The sequence below is a fragment of the Cnephaeus nilssonii genome (assembly GCF_951640355.1).
Source record: "Cnephaeus nilssonii genome assembly, chromosome: 21".
Lineage (NCBI taxonomy): Eukaryota > Metazoa > Chordata > Mammalia > Chiroptera > Vespertilionidae > Cnephaeus > Cnephaeus nilssonii.
In genome coordinates this window covers 1,822,515-1,844,883 of record NC_137092.1, presented here as the reverse complement: position 1 = coordinate 1,844,883, position 22,369 = coordinate 1,822,515, and the positions used below count along the sequence as shown (strand labels likewise).

Below are 22,369 nucleotides of genomic sequence, written 5' to 3'. Positions count from 1 at the left end.
GCAAGGTGAAATAATGAATAACTCAAAATATTTGGGACTTATTTATAGTAGTATTTATTTTTTTTTGGTAAAAATATATTTTTATTGATTTCAGAGAGGAATGGAGAGAGATAGAAACATCAATGATGAGAGAGAATCATTGCTTGGCTGCCTCCTGTACTCCCCCTACTGGGGACTCCAGCCTGCAACCTGGGCATGTGCCCCGACTGGGAATGGAACCGTGCGTGAACTCCTGGTTCATAGGCCGATGCTCAACCACTGAGCCACACCAGCGGGGCTGGCGGCGTGTTGTTGAATGGATTTGGTGATGCGGGGGAGTCAGGAGACTTGGTCCTCACCCTGACGGCCTTTCCCTTGGGTCGTCCTTGCACCTCACGAGGTCTCTCTGTCCATGGACCTCCCTTCTGGCTCTGACACTGGGAAGGCGCCGTTCAGCCCAGCGCAGGCTTCCTTTGTGTCCTGTTCTGTACGAGGTCCTGCAGACCCGGAGGGGAGGCCTAGCCGGTCATCGCACTCAGTGAGCTCCCAGTCTAGTGGGGCAGGCAGGCACATAAGCAGAACGTTTTAGACAGGCGTGGGTTTCGCTCAAACCCATGATCTAATCATGCATGCGAGATGTTTTTATGAATCGAAAGTGTTAAGTATGTAATCTCTGTTATAATGGAAGTAGTGTTACTTGACATTTCTGAGTTGTGAACTCTATTTTTGGTACCAGAGCATCTGTGGCTTCTTCACAATTAAGGGGAAAATCTTCGCTTTTCAGATAGGATGTCTGGATTTAATTCAGATCCAACAATTGAAAGGCGCTTGAAGCGGCTCTGTTTCGCTGTCAAATTCTTTTTCAGCCTGTATGTCATTTGTGAGATGCCACCGATGTGCGAGTGCCGCGCCAGGACGAACGGGACCCTCTTTTTCCCTGAGCTCTTTCCACACCCCCACTTTTACTTTCGGTTGTTGCCGCTCCCCTGGGGATCACACATTGCTGACATGAGAGGCACCTTTACTTTGCGGTACTTCCCAACGAATAGTCATTGTCATCGACTCCTGCTGGAGCTTCCTTAGCGATTCTAAGTGCCGCCTCTTTTTCTTCATTTCCACCAGCAGCTGATAACCAAGGTGTGCCAGGCAGTGGGTGAGAGCCTGTGGCCAAGAGAGAGATGACACACCTTTAACGTATGACTCCAGGTCTTGTCTGCGTGGTTATCCGCCCCAAAGCCAAACTGATTTCATTATTTACATGGACCAGCAGCCCTCACGTTACATGCATTAAAATAAATACGCAGCTAACGCGACTGCCACCCGCGGAGGAAGGTGAGAGTCATGACTTAGAGTGGAGAATCTGAAGCCCGTCGAGTTGGTTAGAATCTCTGTCACCTTCTGGACACGTGACGCAGCCTCCTGGTAATTTTGTTTCCTCCTCTGGAAACTGGCGATAATACTAAGGGCCTCATGGGATGGTGATGATGAAAACCCTTCGGAAAGGCGCCCGGGCGTGCTGGTAGCCCCCACAATAAACAGTCATTCGGTGGAGGAACTTTTTAGAAAAATGTGATTGTGTGTTATTTTCAAATCAGAGGCACTAGGAAATTTTGAGAAAGAGTTGAACTGTTGTCTTGTTTGAAATACACACCAGGCTGAGGACCAGCCTTGATTGAATAGAATGGTGGTGGGAAGGGTGCAAATGAGAAGTCAGAGTGTCTGCCTGGGGGGAGGGGTCCCCACTGCAGGTTGGAGGGAGCGGGCTTCATGCAGGGCTGGCTGCGGGGAGTTTCTGGCAAACAGTTTAAAAGGACCGGTGGGCACGTTTTTATTCACATCCTGTGCCGAATCCTAAAGAACGCACGTCTGTGCAAAGGGAGCGCCAATCGGCGGCCAATCAATGCAGATGAAAATGAATCTTTTCTTCCTTCCTTTTTTTTTTTTTTTTTTTCCTGTGCTGGCACGACATTTCCATTGATCATTTTTTGAAATGAGTAATTTTTGGTTTAGGATTTTTTGACATCTTGATGGATTTCAAGAAAAATACTAACTTATGCTGATGTGATTTCCCATTTGTCTTTTAAGTGCATGAGGCACATGCCCTCGTTCCGACATTTGGATGCACTCTGGCCCGGAGCACGTTCCCTCGTGGCCTGTCTGTCAGCGCCCCCCACACCTGGTTGGCCACCAGAATCATCTCGGGCACCACGTGCGCCAGATTCTGAGGCATATTGTTAAAAAAAAATGAATGGAAGTGGCTGAAACTAGACAGTAATTGATTTCTTGTCGTGCGAAGGAGTCAGAGATACCTGGTCCAGGGCATGCAGCCCTTTTCTTGTCCACGGGGTTCTGTGCTTCCACTCGGGGTCCCCTCACATCTGTCTCACAGTTCACGTGGGAGTTAGAGCCCCTAAAGGAGGAAAGAAGGGAGCAGAGGAGTGCACCCCTCCCTTTAATGTGACCCCCCCCCCATACCCCTCTAAATACAGCTCACTGGCTGGAGCTTAATGCAGGTAAAGGTGAGTGGAGCGATCACGTGGCCGACATTTTGGAGACTGTTTCTTGTCCAGGTGCCTTACAAGTTAAGCTGCGGGAGGGAGGGAGGCACCGTTACACCGGCTCTCGTATCCCCGCTCGCGGTTGCAGTGACAGGGAACGCGCTTCCATTTTCTGTGACCCTCGCGGCCCATTGATTCGCTGGAAGCAGGCAGACCTCGGGCCTGAGCCTCCTGGTTGCAGGTGGTTGCAGTGGGAACTAGGTTCGCCCGACAGAGAGAGAAGGCACCTGGGGCAGAAATCCAGCGGCACGGGGCACCCTTCCCCGTGGCCTCCCTCCATGGCTGATAGGGGACATCTTGATTCCCCCGGTGACGCTGCGTGACACTGTGTGACGTGCCGCCAGCTGGGAAGGCTGAGCCAAGCCCTAGTGTCCGGGCCTTTCATTGGGTGTCGGCCGTGTAGGCATAGAGTGCCGCAGCCTCGACTCAGTTCCTCAGGCTCCAGGCCAGCAGAGAGAGAGAGAGAGAGAGCGAGCGAGCGAGCAGATGGTCATCTGCAGTCCCACTGTGCGCTCACACTCTCTGCTCCAGCTGGCCCAGCAGAGCCCGGCATCGGGGCACACACCCTCCGGGCAGGTCGGGCACTCCCAGCTCAGCTCCCCGGAGGAGGTCGGGGCGCCTTCTGAGCACGGGCCCGGGCGGGCCTGCAGGGTGTCAGCAGCCCCTGCCGCCTGCGTCCGCCTGCGTCCCGCACCCACTTCCACCTGCAGCGAGGGCAGAAACAAAACCTGCGGAGCAGGGGCCCTCGGGCAGCCAGAGGGAGTTATGGCCGAGAGGGGTACACTGGTGGGAAGCCAGTTTGGGCCCAGCAGTGTTGAGTTACGCCCCAAGAGGAGTGAAAGGCATTGTTTCTCTGTGTCTCACCTGAGGTGTCAACGGAAATCATTTGCAGCGAGGTAGCTGTGCCCGAAGTTGGAATGGCTGGGTCACGTTTGGTGGAGAAGGGAGGGCTCTCGAGCTGACTCCATGCTGCATGCTTTCCGCGAGATAATGTTCCTTTTAAACGGCGATGATCTCTGTCGGTGCTCAGAGGGCGTTCGCTGAGAAGAGGAGGTACTGGTGTGGTGAGCTCAGCACAGTGAGCAGATGGTGGGCTGTAGGGTCATGTGCCTGAAACCTGTATAATTTTGTTAACTAGTTCACCCCCATAAATTCAACAAAAAGGAAAAAAATAGGATCCCCCTAAAAAAAGAATAGAAGATTTCACCATTAAGGGAAGAAAAGTGGCTTAAATAGCAATTAATAGATGAATTTTACATTATTTAAAATATACACACAATCATAGCTTTCTGATAGAAGGAATCTTATTTCAGATATAGATTTGATTTCTCTTTCTTTTAGAAACGTCCCCTGAGAGCAAGAGTATTTCACCACATCCGTAAAGACCCCTTTAAATGTGATTTCTCATAGGTGTGTCTGTTCCTCCACTGTGGACCAACCATGACTGAACTCTCCCTGCCGTGGGCTCTCCTGCTTTTTATTGTTATAAGTGACCAATTACGTTCTCTCAACAACATTTCTTAAAGGATTTCCTTGTTATTTTAAATATTTCAACAGAAGCAATAAAAAACACAACACAAGACCGTACCCTTCCAACTGGCCCTCCCCAGGTCCACCTTCTGGCTGACCCGCGTTCCCCTCTGAACACTCTTCCTAGTAAACGGCCTTCTTTCTGGCCACCCCTGGCCACTTCCTCGCCATCGTCTGTGGAGGGGCCGTGCCTTGGCGGTGCTGGCGGTGTCTGTGTTGTGTAATGAAATCCAAACGTTGGACCCGAGGGCATTTCAGGAGCGGAGAAAACAGCCAGTGACGTCGCCGAGGCCACGTGGTACTCCGCTGCCGAGGGCAGGGAGGGACGCCAGGCCTCCTGGCGCGCAGGGGTGGCTAATGGTTACATGGTTACGATGTTTGTCCCCGGGACAGGCACGCCGTGTCCTCCACCAGAGAAGGCGCGTGAAGAAGAAGAAAACAGCAATCGGTCTGTTTGGCCAGCATTCACGTCCTCCTCTCGGGTGGAACTTGCTCGCTAAGGAATTTTTCTTAGTAACAATTGTGTTTTTGGATTATTTTCCCGAAGGAAGCAGAATGCTCTGAGAACAGGAGGCTGTGTGAATAATGCCTCTGTCTGTGAGGGGTTCACTGACCAGTTCCTGGGAGAGCATCGATACTGGTCGTTACGCGCTGTCCCGTCTGCTCGGCCAGTGGGTGGCAGTGGCTCTAGGAGCGCCACAGTCCATGGGGACCATCTGCGTGCAGGGAGCCACATGGCTGCTGAGCTTTTAGAGGAAATGGTCCTGAGTCAGGAGTTAAAGGAAAGTGAGCAAGTGACGGACATAAAGTGGCTGCATCCTGGACACGGGCGGTGCTGTGAACAGAGGCAGGCACGTGGGGTTGTGCACGGACTCGATAAACGAGAAACGGGGGGACAGCAGTGGGGTGCCCGGTGTGTGGTGCGTGTCCCCCAGGCGAGGAGAGGGCTGGGCCCCGCGGAGCCGGGCCTCCGTGTGCTGAATGGAGAGGGACGTGGCGAGCGGATGTTTCAGGGCCGCACGCTTTCCTTTGTGCTGACTGTGTGTGCGCTAGAAACGAGCCTGACTTCCCAGGCTCGCTCAGGGCTCCGTTCACGTCCAGTGGATGAGCTGTTGATGTTTCGGACATCCGTCACTTAGGCGCCGGCCCGCCTTTCCTGGGAAGGGGATGGGAAGGGAATTCGCCTGCGTGTGTTGGGACCGGAATCCCCTGAGTTCTCCGCAGTAAAACGAGGTGCACGCCGCTGTATGTGTGTGGTGGGTTTTAAAAGCTGCGTTTGGATCTCCTGGCCCCTTGGGGCGGCGTATTGATTTGTGAGGAGGATACTGCCCTTTCAGGCAGTTGGCCTTTGACATTGTGGGCTCAGGACAAAGATGAGTTCCGGGACAGTGGTGTGGTGTCAGCTGGGTTCCAGCTCTCTTTTTCACTCTTATTTACAGCTGCCTTTTCACCTGTTGCCTTCACCTTTTTTTTTTTTTTTAATATTCCTGTATATAGATATTCAGAATTGGCAATGTAGGGGCATGAATGGAGTCTAAACTATATTCCCATCACATACTAAGTGCTGACATGTAGTCAGCACATCCTACATGCCCCATTCCAGACAGTTTTCTGTACCATCTCATTTAATCCTCAAAACAACCCTATGAGGTAGGTACTATTACTAATCGCCACGTTATAGTTGAAGTAGAGAGATTGAGAGTTCATATGAACCAGAAAAAAATGGCAGAGCGAAGATGGGAGCCCAAATTCAGTTTCTAACACTATGCAGAGTACTTGGTGAATATTTCATAAGAAGGAAGTTGCAGGACTTAGGATCGTCAGGGACTTCCTCCTTCATCGATTATTGATTAACTGCAATGAGGTAGTCTTTGTGGATAAAGGGAAAATTGGCCTTTGTATAGAGCTCGTACCAGGAAAATAAGAGGAAGCTAAACTTCTTGGAAAGGTAATTCAACCCAAGGGTATAGAAACCTGAGCCTGGGCCAAGAATGGATATGTGCATTGCAAAACAAAACAAAACAAAACAAAACAAAACAAAACAAAACAACGGAACATGTGGGTCTCTTACCGGGACTGCTTCGCCTGGCTTTTCCAGGTTGGAGACTGGGAGGTGGTTTGTAACTCGGGTGCAGGCGCAGGGTGCACAGTTCTTCCCTTTTCTGCTGCCAGCGCGGCGGGAGGCTGGCCGCCTCAGTGACGGCTGCGCTGGCCGGGGAAGCCGCGGTGCCTCGGTGAATGTCTCCGGTGCCTTAAATCCCCCCGCGCTCTGGCTAACGGTGTGCCCCGGGCAAAGGCTGGGGTCATTGCCGAGATCGGGGCCGGGAAGAAGAGGCGGTTCAGGAGTTCGGTTCTCCATCGGTCCACGCTTGTGAGATTGTCGTCCGAATGACGCCGCAACGACCGGCCAGCCGCATCGCTTCCCTGGGGGCTGGGAATGTTCACCGAAGGGAAATGGGCACAATGACACCATGTCTCACCAAATGGGGGACTGATGCCCAGTTACAGAACATCGGAAAGCGCGGCCTTCATTTGTTATTTCTTTTCACTTGACGCTGCGGAAAGTGGATGACTTGCAGAGGAGTCCACCTTGGCCGCCAAAGGCCAACACGAGGGACCCTTTAAATGAGACGAAATGTCATTCGTCAAGTTCAGCTTGCAAACCTAAAATGGCAGCCGGTGGCTATCGTGTTCACGGCTCAGAGTTACAGTGAGGAATGGCAGCGTGGACGAGGGAACGTTGGTTTGTGCTTTTGAAGGTGGAGGAGGCTCGGTGGGGCCTCACGTTGGAATCGTCGAGACTGTGATGGGAAACAAAGGCCGGCCAGGTGGCCTCCTGCATGGAATTCGAGCTCAGATCCTGAGGTTCCAGTGCTTTCGGGCTCAGAGATCTGCTTCTGTTTGTGAGCCAGGCCTGTGGCTGCAGGCAGCACCCCCCCCCCCCCCCCACGCCCTGTGTTAGGGAGGGACCCGCCACAGGTGCAGAATTCCGGCCCGGGATTGCCACATCCCACCACGTCCCGGAATGCCGTGGACTGAAGGGCAACAGCACGGAACCTTGGTCTCTTGCATAAACATCTCTGGGTCCTATCCGGTCATTTCCTCCACTCAGTAAAATTAGCGAAATGTTCTCAAATTCCCTTCTTCTGTTTCTAGAATCACCAGTGCATCCTCTCTCCGCCCCCCCCCCCCCCCCCCCCCGCCCAGTACATTGTTTTTTTTTATTGTATTACTTGAAAGGGATTTGGCAAAGCCAAATTCTTTGCATGGGAGACAGTCACCCTCTGTAAGTAATTTGCCTTTTACCCGAAAGGGTTAACGGGCCTCTGAAAATGCCCGAGTTATCCAGCAAGGGGACCCCGAGACCCTGTGGGGACCCTGCGCTGGCCTTTTCTTGGGAAGAATGTAATTTGGAACTCTCCTGCCTCGTCCCGCCAGCTGCTTAGTTATGGATGATATTGACTTTTAGTTTTCAAAAGTCTCGCTTTGGAAAATTGTTTTTAACAGCTCTCAAACACTCACGTCCTGTGTTTTTATTTTATATCACTTTTCATTGGGGATATTATTAAGTCAAATCCTTGGTAACCGTTCTCCGCAATTCAATTTCTTTTTACCCAAGATCCATTGAATTCGAGTCACTGCCTTTTCGCAAAAGGTTAACCCAATATTTCATGTTATGCTTTCTACTTATGCTGCGCAAAGGAAAAGTCACTGTGATAAGCAGCCAGTAAATTGTATTCAGAATGTTTCTTCTCAAAAGTTACATTACTCTGCCCACATAGATAAGCATAATCATTTATCACAATAGGAATTGTGGAAATAAAAACTAAAATAAATGCAGCTGTCTTTCTTGCATGTTACCCAGACATTTTTCTTTCTTTCTTTTTTCTTTTCTATAAATGTGGGCTACAATAACCACCTTTGAAAAATGTCATCTCTTTATGTATGTGTGAATTAATATGAAATTAGTAATGGGTCAGGGTTAAATAACTAGACAAACAAAAACTGCATTTATTTTATATTAAGAAAATGTTTTCATTTTTTTGTATAAAAATATGATTACATTTTTAATGTTGGCTCTTATTAATAGGTTGCATTGGCATTATTTTATCATAAGGAATAAACCATGTAAAACTCTTAGCTCTATTGTATGTTTGTCATCCAGAAAACATGGACATCTAAAGAGATAGTTTGAAGTAATATCATGTCTATTATCTATAGGAATTACTAAAAATAATTGTCACTTATAGTGGGCTAATCAAGTAAGTTCCAGTGATGTTTATTAGAGTGAATACAGTATACAACAAAATCCACTGAAAATAGAATTTAGTGATTATTGCTTTTGGTAACAGCTTTATTGAGAAATAATTTACATACCACACAATTTACTCATATGAAGTGTAGAATTCAAAAGCTTTTAATGTATTCATAGAGTTTTGCTACCATTACCACAATTAATTTTTATCACCTCAGAAGAAACCACTTACCCTTTGTTTTTTAAAAAATAAGTTTTTATTTATTTTAGAGAGGAAGGGAGAGGGAGAGGGAGAGAAACATGAATGAGAAACATTTATTGGCTGCCTCCTTCACGCCCCCTACTGGGGAACAAGCCCACAACCCGGGCATGCGCCCTGACCAGGAATCGAACTGGTGACCTCCTGGTGCATGGGACGATGGGCAACCACTGAGCCACACCGGCCAGGGCTAAGCCACCTACACTTAGCAGGCACTCCCCATTTTCCCTCATTCCCCAGCCCCTGGCAACCACATGATGCTTTCTCCCTCCACAGATGTGCCTTTTCTAGACATTTTATTTCAATGGAATCATCCACTATGTGGTATTTTATAACCGGCTTTTCTCAGCATAATGTTTACCATATTCACCCATGTTGTTTGTACATCCCCCAAATTCCTTTCCTTTGTTGATATCTAACTCCATTGCATTGTGTTTGGAGAACTACTTTGTGTGACTTTAACTTTTATTTCATCGAGGCTTGTTTTGTGGCCTCCTCTATGGTCTGCCTTAGAGACTGTTCTGTGCACACTTGAGAAGAATGTGTATTCTGCGGCTGTTGAGCTGGAGTGTCCTATATATTCTATTAGGTTCAGATAGTGCAGTGTTGTTCAAGTATATTCCTTTTAAAATTTTTTTTAAATTCACTTTTTACAGACACAGGAAGGGAGAGGGAGAGGGAGGGAGGGAGGGAGGGAGGGAGAGAGAGAGAGAGAGAGAGAGAGATCCATGTGATGTTCCACTTATTTATGCATTCATTGGTCCCTGACTGGGGCTAGAACTCACCACCTTGGCGTATCCGGACATCACTCAAACCAGCTGAGCTGCCTGGCCAGGACTCAAGTCTCTTTCTTCTTTGTTCTTCTGCCTTGAGTCTAGGATTCTTGGTTGACAGTTTTTTCCTTTGAATACTTTGAAAATCTCACCTCACTACTTCCTGACAGCTACTATTGTGGATGAGAAGTCAACTGTTCAACTGACTGGCACTCTCCCGGACGGGAGGAGTCATTTTTGTTTTTCTCTTACTCCTTCCAAGATGTTCTTTTTGGTGTTGACGTGTAGCATTTTTGCTACTGTGTCTGTGTGTGAGTCTCTTTGCATTTATCCTACTTCACGTTGGTTGAGCTTCTGGATGTACAGTTTAATGTTTTCTCTGTTTTTTCAGCCTTTATTACTTTTTATATTTTTCACCTCCTTTCTTTCCTCTCCTGGTAACCCCATTACCGTGTTTTGGTGTACTTAACAGTGCATCACATATCTCTCAGGCTTTCTTACTTCTTCTCATACTTTTTTCTCTCTGTTCAGCGGATTGCATAATCTCTCTTTAAGTTTGCTGCTTCTTTCTTCTGCCAGTTCAGATCTACTACCAAGGCCCCTGAGCAAACTTGTCATTGCAGTCCTTGTGGTTTTTCACTCAGCTAGGACAGTGGTCGGCAAACTGCGGCTCTGTTGACTAATGAGTTTGCCAACCACTGAGCTAGGATATCACCTAATAAATGATTACATGCAGTAAGTTTATTGTGGAATCACAGTAGCAGAAGGGGAAAGCAACATTTATAGTGTATGTCTGCCTTTGGGTCTGTGGGGGTAATATCAAGATAAATTTTTTTGATTTATTTTTAATACCAACATATTTACATATGTTTATATCTTGTTTATACTGTCTTTAGAGTATCCTGGCTTTAAATCCTCGAACACAGACTCATGCAACTCTGCGTTCGACTTCGGCCAAGAAATTAGACAAGAAACATTGGAAAAGAAACCCTGATAAGAACTGCTTTGTAAGTACCACTGATGTATGATTGCACGATGAAAAATGATCTCGCTTTACACATTGTAAGGCAAGATTTTACATTTACTTAGAAATATACTTAAGTATGAGTAAAGTACAGCTGTGGTTTTTTAAAAAAATTTTAAATATTTTATATTAGAATCATCTCAAAGTGTGTTTAATTTTACTGCTTTAAAAGATGTATGGAAACAGTTAAACATCCTATAAATTGAGTTTGGTGCCCAAATTAATTTTCTTAAAAATCTATAAAATTTTTCTTAAAATAGTTTGGATAATGACACCATGGTACAGAAGAGTTTCTGTTACTGATGTAATTCAACTGAAGAAGAGTAAACAAATGTAGAAACTCATAAAGTGTGCTTTGGGGGAACATGTGAGCATGAGATGTTTAATATGAACCTGTCATAGTATATCCAGGTGAGATCTCTGAGCTTACTCGTTGTTAGAGCATTATTTAACTGGGCCTATGAGGAGAGACTTCAGGCTGGGACTGTGAAACCATCGATTGGGGTCAAGTACAACCTCAAAGGAAACATTTAACATGCCATCTTAGGGGGTATACATCTTTAAATTTGTAAACCAATTTTCGTTCAACCTGATTTCCCAAATTAATTCCCCCCACATTAATTGTCTCAAATTAGTGAGACAATAGTATAAGCTTATTTTTGTATACTGCCCAATACAATGATTTCAATTTATTTTGATGTACTTGTTTCCTTTGTACTTGTACATTTCATAAGGTAGGGAAAATCCATTCAGTGGTAAAGTATGCAACAGTTAAAATTATTTTTGAAACCATTAACAATCTGGAAAAATACTCACAATCTATTCATGAAAAAGCATGAAATGTCACTGTGTTTAATAATGATTGTGTACATTTATATGTCTAAGACGCATCTCAAACTTAACATGTTGAAAATCCAAATTATGATCTTATCTTTAAAACCTATTCTTCTTGAGGTCATCATTACCTACTCCTTCACTGACAGCAAAAATTGTCATTTCTCTCACCTTTCCTACCTAATTAGAAGGTCCTTTTGACTTTGCCTTCAGACATATCCAGAATCATTACCTGTCACCACTTAATCATACCAACCTTGCTAAGTCACCACCATTCTCTCTCACCTGGATCATTTCAGTAGTCTTGACCCGGTTTCCACATTTCTGCCTTTTCCTGGTAGACTCTTTCTTTCTTATTCTTTCTATCTATCTATCTATCTATCTATCTATCTATCTATCTATCATCTATCAATCTATCTATCTATCATCTATCTATCATCTATCTATCTATCTATCATCTATCATGTATCTATCTATCATCTATCTATCATCTATCTATCTATCATCTATCATCTATCTATCTATCATTTATAGATATATTTTTTCTTTTTTTCCTATCCCTAGTCCTACCCCTAACCCTAAGTCTTTCCTTCTTTTTAGATAGAAAAACTAATATGGGATCTGGCCATAGAGTCTCTTCTTAATAAAACATCTGAAGAATCCTTTCCAAAGGATTCCCCGCTCAGCATCTGTCAGGGAGTTTCCAGCTTTCTCAGAGTTTGCACAGTTTCCTCCTAGCTCAGCAAGGCCTTCCCCAGCCGCCCATTGAAAACTGAGCCCAGCCCCTCCCTCGCTCTCCATGGTCTCCCTGCTCACGGTGATATACTCTGCGTGGCACTCACTGATTCCGTTATGGTCCGTCTTTCTCCACCAGAGTGTGAAGTCCGGGGGCGGGGGCAGGGATGGTTGGGTGGGGTTTCACTAACGTGCCCACACCTCCTAGAAGAGTTGGTGCCCACTGAGGGCTACCCACTTGTTAGTCTGCTGGCGAACGGTGTCCAGAGCTCCTTCCTCTCGCCCTTGAGTCTCGCTGTGGTGAAATGGACAACTCAGATTTGTTTCCTCGTTTCACTGATGAGAAAGACTTTGCGGAAAACGTTAAATGATTACTTAAGCGCATTACAGATTGCTCAGTGTGGCTTCTAGAATGCTGGTCATGTGACCCTGTGTGTCATTTCTGGTATATCCCATGTCCGGAGAAAAGATAAATAGCCTCATGTTAAACTAGATCCACGCAAGGTAAAGGAACCATGGACTGGACCGGTCGCCACAGTCATGACCAGTAATCTTACATCATTCCCGAAGACCGCCTTCCGGAGAGCTTCATTTCCTGCCGGTCTCTGACCAGCAGATAGAAAGGTTTTACTTCTTTCCTTTGGTTCTCTTTGCTTTTCAAGAAAATCTCTTTTGCTTGGGCTTGACAGTGATCTGTTTCGGTTTGGCTCAGGAATCACTGACATATCGCCATTTGCGGGTACACACCGGGCTGGGGTTCCTTTGAGGTCCCAGGGGCGTTTCCCCGAGACCTTGTCTGACGTCTCCCCGTCTGCCTTTCTTTCTCCTTCCCACCCGGGTCCTTGAAACGGCCATATTCCGGGCACTGCGGTGAATGCTGCTCAATGATGAGTAAAAATCCGCAAAAAAGTAGTCTGAAATGATCTAGTAGATACAAATTTAGTGTTCATAGGTGAGAACTCAGGCTCTTCTTAGAGCTCAGGCACCTGACCCCTAGGAGTGCCCTTCAGAAGGCAGTTCTGAAATTTTCTCTCTGCAATGCCTTCCCTTGGCAGTTCAAATCCATCCTCGTACTAATTGGAGACTCTGAATTCAGCAGGGATTTAAACTGGCAAATGTGTTTATACTGGTTAATGAAGCACAAAGCAGTTATTTCCAGGATCTCTTAGGCAGGTGTTCCATAACTGCTGTTTATTTTTGCCATTTCTGAAGATGTTGAACTGTCCTAATTAATAAATATTTTTGCACTCAGATTTCCACGACTAATTTTTTAAGACCAAAAATATGGTATAAATCAGAAAACGTCCTGGGTGAAAATGAAAAGGGAGACAAGTCAAGGCAGCCCATTGTTAGACAGGTTTTCAAGAATTTTAGCTAATTTGTTCTAAACACTTGGCACTTAGTAGGAGCTCACAGTAAAAAAATCCTATATAATAAAGAGCTAATAGGCTAATTAGACCGGACAGCAGAGCGACCTTCCCGATGACCTTCTGGACGAAGCCGGGGCTGCGAGGACTGAGGCCCTTGCACGAATTTCGTGCATCGGGCCTCTAGTAAATAAATGAAAGTATAGAACTTGAAATAGAACGGGGATTCTGAGCCTAAAATCTCCCCCCGTTTAGACAGGTTCAGACTTTGTCCTTTTGAAATTGGGGTGATGAATGCTGACGCTTAACCAATATTTACCTTACCTACCAACATGCTGCCCATGGGAAGGCATTTTGGTCCAAGTCTTAAAGCCTGGTCATGGATTCCAAAGGAGAATTAGGGGTGAGCTCCGATTCTGTAAGAATACAGAGCACACCCTGAATTAGTCCTCAGCGTCTGGAATCGTCGGCTGGCTTCCACTGTCTGCGTCTGAGGTGTGGGTCTGAAGCACGCCCCTGAACACCCCTGGGCGTCCGCTCCGCGGCTGGAAATAAGCCCCCTCCGCAGGGGGAGCGCTCCGAGAGAAGGCGGGTGTCATCACGCTCTCCACGTGTGCCTCGCACTGCTGAGAGACGTCAGTCTCCCACGTCGGAAGACGTGCAGAGGGGAAATATTTGCTTGAAATGTGACTTGTACAGTTTCACTGATGACCAGACATTAATGGAAGACCTACTATGTGCCGGCCATCGTGACAAGTGGCAGGGGAAGGATCACACTCTCGTCTTGCCCTAACCATTAGCCATCATTCACACAGCCATTCAGTTCAGTCACTACCAACCACCGTCGGAAGAGCCAGCCACGAGAGCCACACCCAGAGCGTGTGTCCTGGCCTCCCGGAGAAACAGAATTAAAGGTGAACATACAAGCGACGGAGGGTGAGAAAGAGAAGAGGGGTCTGTTCCACCAGAGTGGACAACAGACATGGGAAAGGGTTGAGAGGAGGCAGCCGATGAACTTAAGGCCGGAACCAATTCCAGTACCGAATGGCGAGGAGTAGCGGGCGAGGGGAGCACAGAGAGAGGGGCGGACGGTCGCACAGGTGACAGCCCCAGGCACAGCCACGAGGGCGGCGCCAGCAGTGCGCTGCATCGGAAGCTCTGTGTTCTGCTTATTTCATCCGGGGACGTGCATGCCACCTCGTGAGGAAAGCACGTTCTTTGCTTAGAATTTAGAGATTTAAAAAAATACAGCGTTAGGTTATCTCTTTGAAAGGATGTGTTTTCTTGCTGCTTCTTCCCACACTTAGAATAAGCGGCTTTGTCAGCGGTTTATTCTCGGGGCAGACTTATGTAATAAAATGTTCATTGACGAGCAAGAAGGAGAAGGGCTAACCCCCGATTTCCCGAGGCTGTTTCTAGAAAGTTGTCCTTGTTACTTATTTCAGACGGATCGCAGCATTCTCCAGGCCCACGTGACACACACATTAAACTCCTGTGTAATTGTCAGCCGTCCGCCCTTATTTTGCTCTTTTTTAGTTTGAAATGTTTATAACAGTTCAGTGTTGGCTCTGTTTCTTTCCTTCCTTCCTTCCTTCCTTCCTTCCTTCCTTCCTTCCTTCCTTCCTTCCTTCCTTCCTTCCTTCCTTCCTTCCAACTTTATTGCTCCTTCGAATGACGTGTCGTTGTGGAGTCCGGGTTTAAAGTGGACTGCGAGCAGCTTTCCCCGGAGGAAGGCGTGTTTCGTTTCCGCTTTCTCAGCAAAAGGAAGGAAACGTCCCCTTTAAAGCAGCTGCTGGTCCCCGAGGGTGGGGTTTTAGGGAAGGGGACAGCGAGGGCAACGGGCGTGACCTCTCTCTGCGGAAAGGCTGGCTGAGAGCGAGCCCCGCGATCAACTAGTTGGGCTCGGTGATTGGTTCTGCCATTCACTGGCTGCGTGACCTGGAGCGAGGGCCTTATCTCCCTCTGCCTCCCTGTCCTCTGGGAGATGAGGGCCCTCACAGCATCCACCTGACCCAGTTGTTCTGGGAGTAACTGAGCCCGTTTGCCTGCTGTCCTCACGTGGCGCGGCTCCCGTGTAATTCCCTCGCAGCGCGATCCCCGGTCACTGCGGCGCTGACGGCTGCTGCTCGGCCGTTTCTGCTTCCACACGGGCAGGTGCCTCGTGGCCGTGGCGGCAGGGCGGTGGGCGCTGACTACGGGAAGGACGCGGAGGGGTAGTGAGCGGGGATGTTAAGGACGGAGTGGAAGACAGCATTTCCGTTACTGCTCAGACATTTCCTGGCAGCAAAGTGTGTGTGTGTGTGTGTCTGTGTGAGGGAGAGAGGGAGAGAGGGAGGGAGGGAGGGAGGGAGGGAGGGAGAGGTAGGGGAGAGAGATGGAAAGAAACAGATAATAGATTTTTTTTAAAATGATAGACACATACTTTTTTTTATTGATTTCAGAGAGGAAGGGAGAGGGAGGGAGAGAGAGAGAAACATCTTCGATGAGTGAGAATCATGGATTGGTTACCTCCTGCATGCCCTCTAGTGGGGATCGAGCCCACGACCTAGGCATGTGCCCTTGACCAGAATCGAACCCGGGACCCTTCGGTCCGCAGGCTGGTGCTCTATTCACTGAGCCAAACCGACAAGGGCGAGATACTAGATTTTTAAAAAAATATGTTTTTATTAATTTTTAGAGAGGACGGGAGAGAGATAGAAACATCGATGAGAGAGAAACACCCATCGAGTGGCTGCCTCCTGCACGCCCCCCACTGGGGTTCGAGCCCGCAACCTGGGTATGTGCCCTGACCAGGAATCGAACGTGGTTCATAGGTCAACGCTCAACCATTGAGCCACACCGGCCTGCCAGATACTAGATTTTTTTGAGCACTTGCTACTCTATGCACCAAATTGGAATGAATGATATGCCTGTGATTTTATTTATTTTGTCGCCACATTCTCTCCTTTCTCCAAAAAGCTCCGGTGTATTGCCTGGCCCTGCCCAGTCTCATCCCAGTGGACAGCTCTGCCTTGTCTCGGAGATTCCCCCCTGGCGAGCCCGGCCGGGCACTGAGGGCCAACCTCTCTCATTTCCTCTCCGCATTTGACAAGTGGCTTCTGTAGATTACGTGCTGGCGCGGGGATGTTGAGAAGGGGCCCAGGAGATGTGGGACCGGACAGATGCGATCTGTTTATGCAGGAATCTGTGCGCAGTCTCCGGCATTAAACCGGAATTGCGGATGCATCGCGGGTCAGCAAGTGCCGTGCAATAACACAGACGCATGTGAAGACCACGTCTGTAGACGCAGAGCATGTATGTTTTAGAAGATAGTAATGAAGCGTTTGCAAACAAGAGCTACCTTTGCCTGTGAGAAAACCGAACACTCTGAACCAAAGAAATCAGCCCCGTTGTCTTCAGAGCCCAGTGGTCTTCAGACCTCGGCAAACATGGTTTTGGTGCCCAGAGCAAATCAGGGCCCGGGCTTTGCTGCTTTCCAAACGGGCGTCCAGTGGGCGTCCGGCTGTCTTCCCGATCTCCCGCCTGTCCAGGCACTAACGGGTGGAACCCACGTGGGAGGCCCGGCGCCCGAGTGGGTGGATCAGAATGGGGTGAGCGGGCGTCAGGGAGTGTGGGTGCCTGTGCATAGCAGTGTGCACTTCCCACCACCGTCCCGTCGCCTCCTGTCACCGTGTGTTTGACCCCCTTTACCCAGCCCCCTTCCTTCTGGTAACCACCATACTGTTGTCTGTCTAGGAGTATTCGTTTGTTCATTGGTTGTTCACGTTGTATATCCCACCTGTGAGTGAAGTCACATGGTTTCTGACTTTTTCCCGTCTGGCATTTCACTCAGCATGATATTCTCACGGTCTGTCCGTGTTGTCTCCCATGGCTGTACTTGATCTTCCTTGTGGCTGGGTGGTGTTCCATTGCGTATATGGACCACATGTCCGTGTGGTCCTCTGTCGAAGGACGCTTCGGCTGTTTCCATGTCTTCGCCACCGTGGATAATGCTGCAGTGCACATGTATTACTGTAGTATGGCTACTGCCTTTATCACATATTATCTGCGGAGCATCATTGCTTTTTTAAAACATTTTTATCGATTTCAGAGAGAGAGGGAGAGAGAAATAGAAACGTCAGTGATGACTCATTGATCAGCTGCCTCCTGCACGCCCCCTACTGGGTATCGAGCTCACAACCCGGGCATGTGCTCTGTCTGGGAATCAAACCGTGACCTCCTGGTTCATAGGTCAACACCCACCACTGAGCCACGCCTGCTGGGGGAGCATCATTGCTTTTCAGATGACAAAACGGTGATAGACTTCACTTGGAAAAGATGTCCAGGTTCTATTCTGCGCTGTTTTCCACAAAGTGAGTTGTTTTGTTTTATTACACAGACTATTTAAAAAATAAAAAAAAGGACAATGCACTTTTCCTTTTCATTAGCAAATTGGTAAGGAATCATGGGAGATATAGTCTAAAAGAAGACATGTATTTAAAAAAATCATCATTGATTTGATTTTCAATATATCATTTATAGAAGAACAGATGGTGGAGTTATAGTTATAAACAATGGAATACAAAAATCACCCAGCCTGATGGCTTTTAGTAGGCAATTTGCATGATGAAATTAAGTTGGGAAAAAAATAGGAGACTTAATTCTATGGATGATATTCCTGGTACTTACCCTCCCCTCCCCATCACGATCCCATGTATTTCTTATCTCTCCTGGTTGCGTAGACCCCTCATATTGTTCCTCATCTCCTTTTTCCTCCTATTCAGTTACTCTGGTACCTGGCGTTGATTTTTTTAGAGATTTAAAATCAGATTCTGCTGTGAAAATCCATTTATGTTAAATAATTTATATGAAATAAAAGGACTGTTGAATGAAAGCACAAAATAGTTCATTAAGAAGCATTGTCGACGTGAATAATGTCCTAATAAAGAGGCTTGGCTCCACTTTCATAACTAAGAATTTAGCTAAGCATATCTTAACTTACTCCCTTAATTAATACCTACATTTTAGGTTGAGGAACAGAGGAAATGGGGACTTTAACCTGCATCTTGCCATTGGTGGGAGCGGCGCGGAGGTCTTCCATCCCCACTGTAATTGCGCGTGACCTTCATCAGATACTTAGAAACCTGCTGCAGCTGCCCGCAGCGTTAGCTGCTCACCCTGAACACGCTCCACAAGAACCCCTAGAACCTGCCAACCCGAGGACTCATTTTCCCAGACGGCTCGGCCTGTGCAGTGTTAGCCGCGGAGAGCGCCGTCCATTACTCTTATCACCATCCTCCGCCGCGTGCGTGTGCTCTTTCTTCCTTCCCGTGCCTTGTGTTTGTTTATCTAATTTGGTTTATTAGCATGCCGTAATGGTCTGTAATTTTTCCCCCTCAGTCATTTGCTTCTCAGGCAGGAAATTTCTCAGTGCTCCTGAGGACAACACCACCACGTGACCTTCTGATTTTGTTACGGGAAAGTCACACAGTTCAAAGTGTGGGAGAGACTCGTGTCTTGGGGCAAAGCCGCGTTCTCACCTGGCTGCGGAACAGTGCCTGCCCATGGCTTCCTGGCCCTGTGCTCACTGGGGCCGGAGCTGAACGTGGCCGTCAGCTCCCAGCATGGCAACCCTTCAATCCATCTCGGGGCCTTTCATTTTCATGGCGCTGTGACAGCGCTGGGCAAACCAGGGGCGATAATTCAGGTCTCATTTGTGGATTGCTTCGGGTGTGGCTCACATCCTTGTACCAAACCAGGAAGGTGCAAACCTAGGCTCTGTCAGCTTCTACTCAGGAAACCATAGGCGAGGTATTGGAACCCCTGATCCTCAGTTTCCCCATAGGGGAAAGGACGATAATGCCAGCACAGAGCGAGAATTCAGTGGGACTGAGCTATTGAAGGATTTATGGAAGTACAGAGATTTTTGGGAAATTAATAGAGAAAAAAACAGAATCACTTGAAATCCTTCCACTGAGTCACCAACACTTCCAAGTGCGTTTCAGTCTTAGTCTATGCTTCCGTATTTTTACTAAAAATGGGATTATAGCATGTATCTTAGTGTCTGACCACATTTTCACATAAAATAACATGTACATGTTCCATGTAATTACATATCATACTACATGTTATTTGAATGCCTTTCGTATCACAGTCACATGGTAATTTACATGTCTAATGCCCTAGAGCTGCACAGTGGATGTTGTGAAGGCCTTGCACATAGTTACACATGTCAGGTTATTTTCTGAACGTGTGTGAGTAATCTCTGCCTTCTATCTGACCTTTAGTTATTAGTTATAAGTCAGTAAAGGAATCATTTCATTTCAAATATCTGGAAACATGAATCATAATCTCATAGTGCACAGAAAAGCCTTTAATCTCTCCTTATTGTTTCCTCTGAAAACTCTGGTTTTTATTTGAGCTTCTCCCACACAAACATCGAAGACGCTGACTAATGGTGACACACCGAGGGTGACATACTTCTCGCTGTTAGTTACACGACAGTTTCTCTTTTATAACGATGACAGAAGTAACATTGATTCATGTCCAATTAAGGATAATTGTATAAATTAGTCATTTCATATAATATAGATTTATGTTAGTATTTTTTAAATAGGCAATTTAAATGTGTATAATACACGCATATTTATATGTTCATTTAATATCGATGTTGATATTTACATGCTACGTACACATAAAAGGAAACTCCTTTTAGTATATTTGCTGCCATAATATCAGAAAATGTAATTGCATTTCACAGTCCAACCTCTTATCTCCTCCACAGTGGCACTTTCATATTCTCTTAAAGGATGGACTGTTTTGATTTATTTTATTGCTTTTACTCAATATGACATTTTAAGAGAATAGTCACCATCTTTAATATGTTCCTAAACAGAAATGATATTTTCTTGTTGTTAAACAGAGAGATTTATGAGACTTCCCCATCGATACTATTTAAAAATATTTTAAATGCTATCTTTTCTACAATCTCAGTTTCCTACAATTTTATCTTTTGGGGGGATTTTACCATTTATCAATCTAAAACAGTCTTGGGCTTTGCATCTGCCTGGCCCATTCTTTCATTTTTAAATTGTCATGTGATATAGAGGCACGTCTTATTATTTTGTCATTTTTCAATTTGGAGAATCTTTGTCTTTTAATGGAGAACTTTAGCCATTTTGCATTTACATTTAATTGGGATATTTGGACTTGTATTTGGATGCTGTCTTAGGCCCCACCCTTACCCTCATCACGTCTGTGCTTTCTTTTTAGTTGCTGAGGTTTTTATTATTTCTGGACTAATAAGTCATGCACGCTATTTTGATTCTGTAGGTATGTGATAATACATTTTACTCACTGACTTCTCTGCACAGCCCATGAATACCAGAGCTAAAATACGGAGTCGGGCTCGTTCACATAGCTGATAAATGCAGCAGGCTTTCACTTCCTGTCTAAAACCCCTGCGTAGTTTTGTTAGGACACGCTGGTGCGTCACATCTTTTTAGGTAGTAAGAAAGACCTCCTTTAAGAGTAATTTTGAATATTTCAGTAAGCTGCATAGATGTATAAAGGACAGTTATGTTACCCATTGCCTAAAATTTTTTACAGTTTTATTCTTTATCAATCATCATTTTTAATGCTACACCTTCTCTGTACTTAAGAAATGAACAAATGGAGTTAGTGTTTGTTTGACTCCCGACTTGATGTTTTTGGGAGTGATCGGATTGTTAGTTTTCAGCTGTCACTCTCCCCCACGTATTTTGTGGTTCCTGGGAGAGAATCATTGGTTCTGAGGGAAAACACGGAGTTCAGCGTCAGACGTGGTGTGGGGCACGGCCCAGGCCTGCCTGCCTGGCGGTCAGCTGGAAGCACAGGACTGAGTCTTAAGCCAGAGGTGAGCCCTGCCGTCAGATCTGAGGGTGAAAACTACACAGGATAGCTGGGGTGGCCGTCCCCGCCCACTTCTCCCTCTTATTTAATTCTGTTAACTAGAAGGTGACTATTGTGCTGTTTCTTAAAGAAATCTATACTTTCTGATGAGTATAGAAACCCACGATGCACTGATATTTCAGTTACAATATTAGTAAGCCAGGAAGAGCACTTTCCCAAAAAGCAGGATGTCGGTGTGACGGTTGCTTCCTGTGCTTCTGAGATGCGCATCCCCTCCCCCAGGCGAAGGCCTCCTGCGGGTTCAATAACCGCACACCCTTCCCATGGTTTAGAAGGTCTGCGTGGTCCAGGCCTCGTCCACCTGTCCTGTGTCACTGTCTATCATTATGACCTTATTTCTCATACTTGAGGCCCTCTGTCTTATTATTATTATTATTATTATTATTATTATTATTTTCCTTGACATTAGTCAAGCTCCCAGCCACCTCAGGGTCTTTGGGATCCCTTTTCCTTCTCTCGTGACCTTAGGCAGACCTTCCTGGGCCACTCGGCTGGCACCAGGCCCCGGTCTTCCTATCGCATTACCGGCCTTTCCTTCCCCCAAAGCTTTGGACACTGTCCGTAGCTGTCCGTGTTGCATGTTGGCATTGGACCTGGGTACGTGCGCCATCTTGTACAGAGATCTTTCAAGTATGTGTTTGTACCCTCTCCCTCCCCTCAGTTAAAATGTAAGCTTTATGAGGACAGAGAGCTAGCATATTTAGAATAAACTCGAGAAGCATTATCAATTTTTGTCTAGTAAATCCATACACATCGAGTTCATGCAAATGGCTTATGCAGGCAAACATGATGGGAGTCTGTTTAAGGCACACAACTAGACATTTGACTTTTTAAGGAAAGGAAGTGGCTACCCTTTAATCTCCTTACGACATGGGCCCAGGCAGCCAGGTTGCCTGCTGTGACGCGTGCCTCCGAATCAAGCCTGCTTTTCCAGCTTGGCTGGCGGAACGCACGTGCTCCTGCAGCCAACACCCTGCTGTTCTTAAGGGCTTGTCAGAAGGTCCCATAAGTCACGGGTTTGAGCCAGACCAGGGGATTCCTCAAAATCACCCAAGAAGGGCACCTGGATGCTTTTGCTCTGTTTTGTTTTGTCTTAAAATTGCCTGTTTGCATGCAGTCAGCTTCT

At 46.6% G+C, this 22,369-nt stretch overlaps 1 protein-coding gene across 1 annotated transcript in view; it reads left to right on the top strand.

Annotated features, from left to right (window-relative positions):
- The window catches only part of DPYD (dihydropyrimidine dehydrogenase), a 362,324-nt gene that overhangs the window by 9,262 nt on the left and 330,693 nt on the right, over positions 1 to 22,369 (top strand). The window contains exon 2 of the mRNA XM_079761319.1: positions 10,251 to 10,361. Within this exon, the coding sequence (XP_079617445.1) occupies positions 10,251 to 10,361 (111 nt within the window). The remainder of the gene's footprint in view (positions 1 to 10,250; positions 10,362 to 22,369) is intronic.